The sequence below is a fragment of the Petromyzon marinus genome, chromosome 28 (genome assembly GCF_048934315.1).
Source record: "Petromyzon marinus isolate PM22_M1 ecotype Great Lakes invasive population chromosome 28, UKy_Petmar_22M1.pri1.0, whole genome shotgun sequence".
Lineage (NCBI taxonomy): Eukaryota > Metazoa > Chordata > Hyperoartia > Petromyzontiformes > Petromyzontidae > Petromyzon > Petromyzon marinus.
This window is the reverse complement of record NC_133694.1, coordinates 12,040,062-12,051,586: the sequence shown is the minus strand read 5'-3', so window position 1 is coordinate 12,051,586 and position 11,525 is coordinate 12,040,062. Positions and strand designations below refer to the sequence as shown.

The window sequence follows — 11,525 nt, the reverse complement described above, 5'->3', positions numbered from 1 at the left end:
GCGGCGACCGGAGAATCCCGCGTTAAAGCGACGGCAATGATAAAGGCCGACAAAACGCTTACAAAAAAAAACCAACACGATGCCGATATAGCAACGGGAACAAAAAAAAACACGCGGGGGTTTCTCGACTTCCGGTGGCGGCGCGACGGCCCGTGTGCAAACCGGAAATGGTAAGGCGCGTTTCTTGGGTTTCGAGGGCGAGCCGCCGTCACCACCGCGGCCCCCACCCGCCGACCCCACCCCCCACCCGTTGTTTCCTTTAACCCGCGCCGCCACGCTCAGCGCGGCAAGGTTCGAGCGGTCCCCGCCAGTGATCGCCTCCCCCCCTCCCCGGCCGTCTGCAGCGTGGCGAGCGATCGTGGCGTGCGCGTGCCTGTCGCGTGCCTGCGCGCGCCTCGCCATGTCGGGCGCGGCGGCTCCGAGCGCCGATCGCTGCGCCGATGACGCCGAATCTCGACGGCTCAAGATCCCGGATGCAGCAGGTCACGTGATGTCACGGTGGTGGGGGTGGGGGTAGTTTTGTGGGTGGGGGTAGTTGGGGTGGGGGGATTAGGGGGGGGGGTCTAAAGGGGCCGTGCATCAGCGGCGCGTCACAGTGGGTCATGGTGGTGGTTGGTGGTGGTGGTGATGATGATGAGTTTAAACCCAGATAGCATCATATTATTGGTTCTTTCGGTAAAGTCCATAATCATGCTTCGTCATGGTCGCAATCAGAATATTTATTCTGGAGGAATGCGATAGTTTTTTTTCCCCACAGATATCCAGTAAAATAAGTGCCATACTTCATTAATATTTGTATTTACCCATGAACGTTACACTTTATACTATTAAGTGGGATTTTTTAAAATATGTTTTTGTTCCAGATGAAGGATATAATTCTGTATTTCGAGCCGTGGAACTCTCAAAGGGACCTGTTTGCGTTTGGATAGAAAAAAATGGCATCCTTGGGTGTGGGTGGCTTCAAAGCTGAGTGTATTCTGAAGCTTGGAGTGGTCAAGGAATTTTGAGTGGTGATTTTTAGTTCAACATTAATCTTAAAGTTACATTGCATGAGTCCCGATCACAGACAACGCTTACACATCACTGACGCGACACGTTCTCTGCGACCACCCTTCAAACATTTTACATAACTTGCCGTGTTTACGATAATTATTCTGACTGCCCGAGATAGCTAAAATGTGTGCATGGGCTTGGCAACTTGGGTAATGATTTGGCGGGTTCACAGGTAATGTCAGGTCTGGATTGATGTTAACTACCTCGCCTGGTATACAGGAGGTCGTGGCTTCGAGCCTGACCCGTACACCTGTATATTTGGAGTTTGCAGTGTCCTCCGGTTTTTCCCTCCACATTTAGATTCGACATACATTTAGAGTATTTGTCTGCTATAAATTTCAACGTGATGATAAGCCACTTTGTTGAGATATTATTTGTGGCCAGGTAGCTTTTGAAAAAGAGCTACATAGCTTAGTAGGCCTTACCTGGTAAACAAAAGAAGTGTTGAGTTAAATAAAGAGGTTATGGAGATTGCATGCCAGACAGAAAGCTGCCAAAGAGGGAGTAGTATAGCAAAGGGGGTTCTGAATATGCCAGGCGTGAATCTATTGAAAGTGTTTAAGACTCCGTCGTCTATCTTGCACGAAGTCAACAGAGGACTAATTGGAAAAAGAAAATCAGTGTACCTTCACTCATTCAATCTGTGATCTAAGAGATTAAATGACGACACATTCAGTGCTTTTGAGCTGGTGGTCTGGATAAGCCCGAGAGCTTTTGTACACGCAATGCACATTTGGGTGGTAATACCTATAAAAAATATATATTCGATATTCGGAAGCCACTGGAGCAATGCACCTATAAATCAAGATTGAAAACTAATTTCTTTAGAACTGCTTTTTGTGTTTAGATTGTTGTCCTTCCCCCCGCACCTCCGATTAGCATGGTTGGCTATGCATGGTGCGAAAGAAGTTCAACATGCGTACATTCGATTCCTGAAGAATCCTCCCAACACGTGGGTGTGAAACGTCAGACGTCGTTGTTGAACGGCAGGCGGAGCAATCAGAAAACATATCAGGAGAGCTGTACGGCATAAGCGAAACAAGAAAAAAAAACCCGGACGGAGTCGATGCCACGCGTGATTGTAAATTCACGGGCGATTGTGGGTTTCAGATGGCGAGGCTGTGCCCGTGACGGTCCTCGTGATCGGAGGAGGAAGCCGGGGGCGTGGATACGGTTTCTTCGCCTTGGACTTTCCAAAGCGCATGAAGGTAAATGTGGAGTTATTTTCTGCCAGAAAAGTGTCACAAAAAGGAATTGCCCGTCAAGTTCCAGTGGTCAACCATCAAGTTCTGTAGCTTCCTGTCCACGTGTATTATTATTTCTACACTTGTTTACGCAAGAAAGTCCCAATGAGTCTTCAAGATTCTTTCAAGAGGGTCATGCCAAGCATTCTCATTAGGAGGGCGATGTTTTATAGTCTGTTGAGTAACTTGCAGGTAATTTTTCAGCATTGGCGATATTACAATAATGGTTACTTTGTATGGGTTTTTTTTTGCTATGGGAAAAAAAAACAGAGAACCCGGAAAAAAAAACACATGCAGTACAGGGGGGGAGAACATACACACTCCGCGCAGAAATGCGCCCGAGTCGGGGCTCAAAACCAGGTTCTTCTTGCTGTGAGGGACGAGTGTTACCACTGCACCACGCCACAACTCCTATGTTTGACTCCAGCCTTTTGACGAAATCCACCAGTATACACCTCGTTTTGTCTGATCTGCGAAGCTAAGGAGGGTTGAGCCTGGATAATGCATGGATGGGCGACCATCTCAATAGAACAGGCGCTATCGGCACCTGTGAGACTCTGTTGCCAGCAAAGCCCAGTGCAGCAAAATACATTGTTGTTCTGTAGTTCTAAGCTTCATCGTCTATGTTCCTCACCTTCACCAACCTGCGCCAACTACACACTTCATTCTTTACTTGAACGATTACGTTTCTATGGACCAATGGGATCAATCCGAATCCAGGCTCCATCCAGTGTCGGCACTCATTCACGATTGGACGAATCTTAATTTATTTGCCGAATAAGGAGCCAAATTCCCTAGTCGGAGCGCACTGGTGACGCAAGACCGCTCGCACGCATCACACAGGCTCATAATAGCGATGTGTCAGTGATGATGCATTCTAAACGCTGTACAATATCGTGAATGCAACGTGGATCGGAGTTAGAGTGAGAGATGTCTTTTTAAATGTTAAAATAATTATTGGGTTTGGATAGGACATGTTGCCAGTAGGGTTGATTGATGGCAGATGTTCGGGCTATAGAGAGAGTTGCAGCCAAAGAGGACGTCCACCGTGGATATGGATTGAAGAGACCAGCTCCTGTGGACGAGCTAACTGGATTGCTGCATCACAAGGCTGAGAGAGGTGTCAGTGGCTTGGGGAGTAATTCATACAGAAGTGGAGAGATCATGGTTGATTATGATGAGAGCTCGAGTTAACAGTTACCATGGCTTGCCATGCGCGACAGAGTTAATCGCAGTTACCATCGTGATTGTTTACAGTTACCATGGCTTGCCATGCGCAACAGAGTTAATCCCAGTTACCATCGTGATTGTTAACAGTTACCATGCAGAGTTAAAATCAATTACCTACGGTGCAATTCTTGTTCGTGCAATATTTTATAATTCCAGCGTTCTGGGTTCCATGCCAACCCCTTGAGCACAAGTAGAAAATTGATTCATAATTACTTTTGTGTTAGATCGTATCCGTATAATGCATACGGTGTCAACCCACACAGTTACTCCGTATTCTTGTCCAGGGAAATTTAGTTTTGAGGTCCATACGGCATACAGCCGTTTCAATACGGGCAAAACATTTTTTTTGTCTACAGTATTTGTGTTTCTCCCTTGTGATGAGACTTTGTGGGATGAACTGTGATATTTATAAGGGCACGGGGTGACCACTAAAGTCTGAATTGTTCTGCAATAAGGTAGGCACTGATGAGGGGTTGACACGTATGATAATGCCAAGTTCCAGCTGAAACCCTCCACCACCCGACAGATCCCAATCAAATCAGGTTGTCAACGTGGGTATAGATACCAACCGATTTGATTTTTCAGCAAGCCGAAATGTTGAAAACCAAGCAAAAATTTGACAAGTTTATTCCGAAGACGTTCTGATGGAGATTATATCCAGCTCTTGTGTGTAGCTGCCCTAATACGTCACCAGCACAATCGTGCACGTGATCCAGAATAGTAATTAGAGTTGATTGTTTGTGATTGGCAGGTTGCATTATTTTAATAAGGTGCATCTGTTTAGCGGTGTGGGTGAAAGTCTGCTTTCCTTAATTATACAGTATTAAAGTGTACTTTTTTGTGTTGTATGTATGTTGAACTTATGTCGCACCGTACGTAGCTCACCGTGGTAATCGTAGTTGCGACTTCATAATAAAGCTGGATTTTTAATGGTATTGTTATTCTAGTAAAGTGTTAATTGCTAAATGGAGTTAGTTCATTATCTTCATTGGGATTAGAATAATAATGAATGAGTGATATGGGTTGATTGAAGAGAGTGTGTTATATTATAATAAATGCTCAATTGATTAAGTCTGGCTAGAGTTATTTGCTGTCATTATGAATTAAGTTAGGCGTTATTTAATGTTAATGGCCTTCAGAATCAGACTCTTTATTTATCCTGGAGAAATCTGCTGAGCTCCGAAGCTCTTTTCCATAGATGTCCAGTCGGGGTGGGTCAGAAAGTTACATTCAGGTCCTTGATGGTACATCCAGTGCAAATCGAAGAGTCGAATGATAAAGCGGGTTTAATCTGTTTCATTGGTAGCTGATCTTTTTAATCGACGTCAGAGTAGTCAGAGTGGTAGAATGATGGCTTCAACAGTTTGCAGGCGCAATAGAATGGGGAAACAACGTTTATTTCCGTATAAAAACTTTGTTTTTTATTTGAATTCGCTCTGTTTGGGTTGCTCTGATCCAAACTTGATCATCATATTCTGCACAGCCCAGTGGCAGATTATATCTGAGCCAATCCAAGGCCAACCCTAGGCTGACAAAAATTTGATTTTTGTGCCTTTCATGTCAAGCAAATAAAGATTTGGGATCAGTCAGATTTCAGTTTTGGATTTGGAATCTAAGCTGGAATCGATTCGGCTCTGAAGGAGTTGTCCCATAAGTAGTCTGTTCTCCTATAGCGCGCGTGTTTTCAAAACGCGAATTGGATATAACGCGATGATGAATGTATGAGGGAACGCATTTATTTATAACGTGGATGCGAATTGGATATAACGCGAGTGGCCGAACTTAACTACGTCGCCACGCGAGTAGGAATAAGCGGTCGTACGGCTGCCTCGGCGTAGCGTCGCACAAGGCAGTGGGATGCTGCTGGATGCTTCTAGATGCTACCCATGCGCCTCGGTCTTTGTTCAGCCTGCGTTACGCATCTCACGAGTTATCGCGGACTGTGTTTTATTGTATATTGTAATGCAATTTTTCCATAATTCGGTATTCTTCAGGAACGCAACTACTTCGGTAGTGGTGAAGATTTTAAAGGTAACGCCATCGTTAAGCCATAAAATGTAAATTTTACGGTGAAATTTTGAGATATACTACATTTCTACTTATCGGTCAATATTTGGCGACTAGTCCTGCCTTGCTTGTCTGTCTGTGTTCATCTGTCTATGCGCATGCAGGGGCGGAGCCAGGGGGGGTGACAGGGGTGACATTCTGCGTATAAGTGTACGACACTCGGTCTGGCGGACTCCGTGCAACTGCATTGTCAGAGTGTGTCGCCAACCGATGGCGTCTAGTTCAACAGCCTGACTCTCTAATCATTCTTGAAATTTGTTGAATGTCACCCCGGCCTGAAATCCTGGCTCCGCCCCTGTGCGCACGTGCCCATGTCGCGTGCATTTTTCTCCGGATCCTCTGGTTTTTCCCTCCACATTTCAACCACTTGGTTGAGCTATCATTTGTAATGGCCGGGTCGCTCCATCAGTTTCGGTTCATAAAAATTTGCGGTTAACTTCGGTTTAGTGTTAGGGTTTTCGACTTGTTCCCAAGACTTTTAGCGCTGTTTTTTTTGTTTCCCAAAGTTTCGGGCAAACGTTCGAACAATTTGGCCAATTTTATACTGGGTAAGTCTCTAATAGCAACACGATATTAGACTCGAGTTCATTCACACTGGATAATTTCTCGCACAGTTATCATGCCCCCACGTTTCTGATAGACAGACAGATGGACAGACGGACAGAGCTAATGCATTAGCCATTTCAACCGTAGTTGGTGAGCTTTACAAACAGTTGACTTCAGAGTTGAATCGTGAATCGCTGGGGGGTTAAATCATTGCACGTCTGGATCTGACGATTACAAATTGACTTTTGCTTGGAGATGAGGTTAAGGCTGCGGCTCGGAGATGTCTAGAACTCGGCTTGTGGTAGCACAAATAAATATGTGGTAGCGGTAACTGGGCAACACCGTGGCTATTGACTGCTGGACTCGCAGTCCACAGGTCGCGATTTCACATTGCTGACAGAGTCAACATGCGTTTAGATTTATTTAGATAATTTTGCTACTGATTCGGTCATGTTGAGAGACAACAGAAAAATTATGTGGGTCAGAAGGTGCAAATTATGCAAGTGGAAAGAAAGAGATCAAGAGGAAGGCAGAAGGAGAGGTGGGTGGGCGATGTGGTGCGATCGGACCATGGTGGCCCGAGGAGCAGAAAGAGAGATGGCGCAGGACAAGGCAGCATGGAGGTTGACAGGGCAGAGTGGAGGAGGTTGACAGGGCAGCGTGGAGGAGGTTGACAGGGCAGCGTGGAGAAGGTTAACAGGGCAGTGTGGAGAAGGTTGACAGGGCAGCGTGGAGGAGGTTGACAGGGCAGCGTGGAGGAGGTTGACAGGGCAGCGTGGAGGAGGTTGACAGGGCAGCGTGGTGGAGGTTGACAGGGCAGTGTGGAGGAGGTTGACAGGGCAGCGTGGAGGAGGTTGACAGGGCAGCCTGGAGAATGTTGACAGGGCAGCGTGGAGAAGGTTGACAGGGCAGCGTGGAGAAGGTTGACAGGGCAACATGGAGAAGGTTGGCAAGGACAGCGGAGCACCTCCACGTGAGTGGGACAAACGCGTGGAAGAACAAGAGATTATTTTTCTGATATACATTTCCACACGATAAGCCACTTCGTTGAGCTATCATTTGTGGCCAGGTCGCTTCTGAAAAAGACGCTAATTGCTCAGTGGACTTCAACTGGTAAAATTGTTCAGTTTTATTTGTATATTTTTATTAAAAGTGATTTGTTTACCCAGGGGCGGAGCCAGGATTTTCAGCCCGGGGTGACATTCAACAAATTTTAATTTCAAGAATGATTGAATGAGAAATCGGCTATACCCCACGCCATCGGTTGGTGACACACTCTGACAATGCAGTTGCACGGAGTCCGCCAGACCGAGTGTCGTACACTTATACGCAGAATGTTTCAGATTTTCGATTTTTTTTTCGGGGGTGACAATTGTCTACCCTGTCACCCCCCTGGCTCCGCCCCTGTGTTTACCTTTCCTATACTTTACAGTCCTTTCGTGTTTTCGTATTGTTGTTGTAACGTTCAGAACTGCCCCTACTGGACATCTGTGAAAAAGAGCATTATAGCTCATCGGATTCCTGGAGTATAAGTAAATATTCTGATTCATCATCTCCCGGCGCCGATACAACGGGTTCCGGTTGGTGGAAGGTCAACTGGGGTATCTTTATGAATAGACTGGTCTGACCATAGGAATGTGGAATTTCAACTCTGGTTGAGGTGGCGGGGGGGGGGCTTCAGATGAGGATGAATACCGCCATGCCCATGTGTTGGCATGCACATATGTTGGCATTCACCCAATTATTGTAACATTGAGAGCACCCTGCGACTAAACATCCACCAGCTTGACCTTCATTATGGATCTCCATCGGAGCGGTGTAATTGTAACTGTAAGTGTAGCGCGCCACGCTTTGAGACAATCCAGGAGGGTCTCCACGGTGCTGGTTCAGCACTCTGACACGCAGCCATCACCGGCTCTGTGCCGTTCACAAAGTGCCGCCGATCAGAATCCGCATTCCGCACCAAACATTCAGGGATTTCGCTTTCAGTTTTATTGAAACTTCAACCACTGCATTCTGCAGTCGGCCGCCGGTTTTCTGCGAATGCTTGTGACACCCGCTCAATCCCCTCATCCCTCCCGCGGCGTCCCGTACCCGCCTGTCCGTGCACCACAAGACGCACGCACCTTGGTTGATCTCGCGTGCACGTTTTAAGGCCGGGATTCGCAGAGACGGAGCTTGCAGAATTTGCTCCACCGGTTGAGGGGGGTGGGTACTAACGGGCAGGGGGGCACGACATGAACGCTGAACCCATTGACCCCCCCAAAAACTAAGAAATGAAAGTCCGTTGTGCCTACTTTCATACTCTACGTGAGTTGAACATTTGCCCTGGGGGCTCACAGATTGATGCACTGAGGACTGATTATTTTAATTATATTATGTATATATGCGGATAGCCCAAATCGTGTCTGTTTATGTACATGCGTGTTACTCACATGTAATATCAGAGCGCTGTGCCGGTTTGCATAGCATCATGCGGACGTAATAACAATTGATTCAAAATAATTATCGTGCTGAAAATACGAATACAGCGATACCCCACGGTTTATGTCGGGGATGCGTTCCTGAAAGGTGCGACGACGAATATGGAAACGACGTCAATCAGAGCGACGTACAGGGCAGGAGGTGGTGGAGGAGGCGAAGGCTGAGAGGTGACGGATACGAGAGAAGACGGACAACGCTGTCAGCGACGTGAGTGCGGGGGGTTGAGGCGATGCTAATCGGGTAGCGGTGTTCATAAAGTGACGACGCATTTGCGAAACGACGTGATAGGGGGAGATGTTAATCGGGGTATTACTGTGTATTTTTATTAGGCAATGTGCGGGCCCGATACCTCACGTTGTGACGCACGTGTACACATTGTCAACATGAACTAAATCGTTTATGAACAGCGGGGGTGGATAGAAAGATGGGGAACGAACTCTCTGCCCGAGGTTATTGCCGCATTTAATCGTGCGTATAATACCATTACTTAATAATTTTAACAATATAATATTGAAATGAAGTCCACGGGAGGCAACCTTTTGGCAAGGGATCTTGTGTTGCCCTCACACGCCCTCCAGGTCCTTGAACGCTTCTTTGTTCAAGGACCTGGAGGGTTCTCGGTTCCTCCCCTCTGCTCCTCCTCACCAACGCTGTTCCTTCTTCCTTACCCACCCCTAGCCCGCCCCCTTTTTTCCCACGATTTGTCCCTGGTGAACCCCCTTTGGCCAATCCCATGCTCCTCCACGGACAGCTGCCCTTGGTAATTTTTGTTTTATTTAATTAAGGAGGCATTCAGTGACCGTCACAAAGTTAATTCTGATTCGTGCTCTAAATGTTTGCGGCACGATGAATTCGCAGTATTAACTACCTCGCCCGGTATACAGGATGTCGTGGGTTCGATCCCTACCCTGAAGCCTGTATATTTGCGTGTCTCTCTCCCCGTGGTCGTGTGGATTTTTCTCCGGATCCTCCGGTTTTTCCCTAAAAATGTAGAAACGTGTTTAGGGTATTTGACTGCTCTATATTTCCACGTGATAGGCCACTTCGTTGAACTATCATTTGTGGTCAGGTCGCTTCTGAAAAAGAGCTATATAGCTCAGTGGGGCCTTACCTGGTAAAATAAAAAAAAGTTGTTTAATAGTTTAGTTTATTGATTAATAGCACGACTGATTGATAGCACTACTAGCGTAATTATATGGACATTTAGTTTTCTGAACCGAACCTCAGGAATTAGTTCAGTGGTGGGGCACGTGACCCGTTATGTCCTCGTAGGACAAGGCAGCGTGGATGCACGGGGCCTCGTGGGCAGCTGCGCGGGGCTTAATGCCCAGTGAGCACTGTCAGACACGGGGGAGCGTCAACGGTCTGTGCCGTGACGCGGAAAGCAACGAGCGGCCTCTACTCAAACGGCAGGCTACAGACGTCTTCTTCTCAACTTAACACAAATCCATTGTAACTTATATGATTACATTAACCCTCCACTCCCACCTCTGGTTTTCGCACCTGGTATCCCCACAGTGATGACATCACCCCCTATTTAAGACCGAAACAGGAGGACTTTCTTCACAATTCTGGCCGTTGCCTGAAGAGGCTGGTTGTAATCACCAGCGAAACGTCGTACTCCAATTATAAATGTTGTGGGTTTACTCTCCAACACACCGGTGTGCTGAAATAGTAATCAATTGGCACGTTTTGTTTATGTGACATCTGTGAAAAAGAGCTTTATAGCTCATCGGATTCCTCCAGTAAAAATATATTTCTTATTCTTCTGATTCTTACTAATTGGCTGTGTCGGGTGGTGGCGGGTTTAATGACACATTTATGTTTACGCGATCTAACCCGACAAAAAAATCCTTTATTATGGATGCAGACGTCTTGATCAGCCATCATCTCTGCAGTGGATCGTTGAGCGTTCTCCTCTCATGCGCGGGGACTTCCTCCAGACACGTGTTTTCTCCCCTGTACAATAAACCTGATGAAAAATATACAAGCGGTAATAATAACAATTCATGTTATCTGCTTGTCTACTCAGGAAAGCCTCACTGAGTCTCAAGACTGTTTTTTTTCAGGAGGGTTCTTCCAAATTTTTCTCGCAGTAGGGGGTGACGTGCAAGGGAGCAACACTCCTGTACAGATGGAACAGATGGAGATTACAATATATCACTGCTTGATCCTGTTGGCGTTCATGGTCGAACACTGGTGAGACTAGGCCATAAAGAAGGCTTTCTCTGGTGTAGGACAATCAGTTTCAATGACAAATGCATATATTGTCAGAGCATGTTTGTTTGGATGTTTTGCCACAGGTGTCTGTGGTTAATGCAGACTTGATGCCTTCGTGTTTGAACATCTTAACGCCTGTTTTATTGCCAGAAAGGGTACAAATGTATTCCTATTTTTCATCAGACGGAGATTAGTCGACATCTTTCGTACCGCCTTCTGGCAAAGCCAGGGTATGGGACCTCGATGTTTCACAACATTTTTGCGATCCACCGACCTTCACCTCCGCATTTCTGGATCACAGGTGTTCACTCCGACTGCCCGGCTGAACACCCTCGTGCAGATGAGAGATCTTTTTTGAACGGGACATCACCATCCAGGCTCGTTCACAATCACGATTGGCGAGTTCTCAATGTAAATTCCACATGTCGTGACGTGGCGCTGCAGCGTAGCTATTGAGTGTGCAGGCGGTGTTACTGCACCGGAATCCATGGACCAGAGGGGCCGAGGTACCAGGCTATGAAGAGGGGTGGGGGTACAGACGGGGGCCCCCCACATTGAATTCCTTGTATCAGGTACCCATGCTAACCGCACGGTACACAGTTGCCACACTGTGCCAAAAGCGCAATTGGAATATAATTTGGAGTAAAACAAGAAGATGTTAACGTTTTACATTTCTGGTGA

The 11,525-nt window shown here is 46.7% G+C and overlaps 1 protein-coding gene across 1 annotated transcript in view; it reads left to right on the top strand.

Moving 5' to 3' along the window:
* The first annotated feature begins 217 nt into the window (after positions 1-217).
* Positions 218-11,525, top strand: part of LOC116947028 (putative oxidoreductase YteT) — a 338,553-nt gene continuing 327,245 nt past the window's right edge. Inside the window, exons 1-2 of the mRNA XM_032962395.2 lie at positions 218-482; positions 2,164-2,261. Of these exons, the coding sequence (XP_032818286.2) occupies positions 401-482; positions 2,164-2,261 (180 nt within the window). The 5' untranslated portion in view covers positions 218-400. The remainder of the gene's footprint in view (positions 483-2,163; positions 2,262-11,525) is intronic.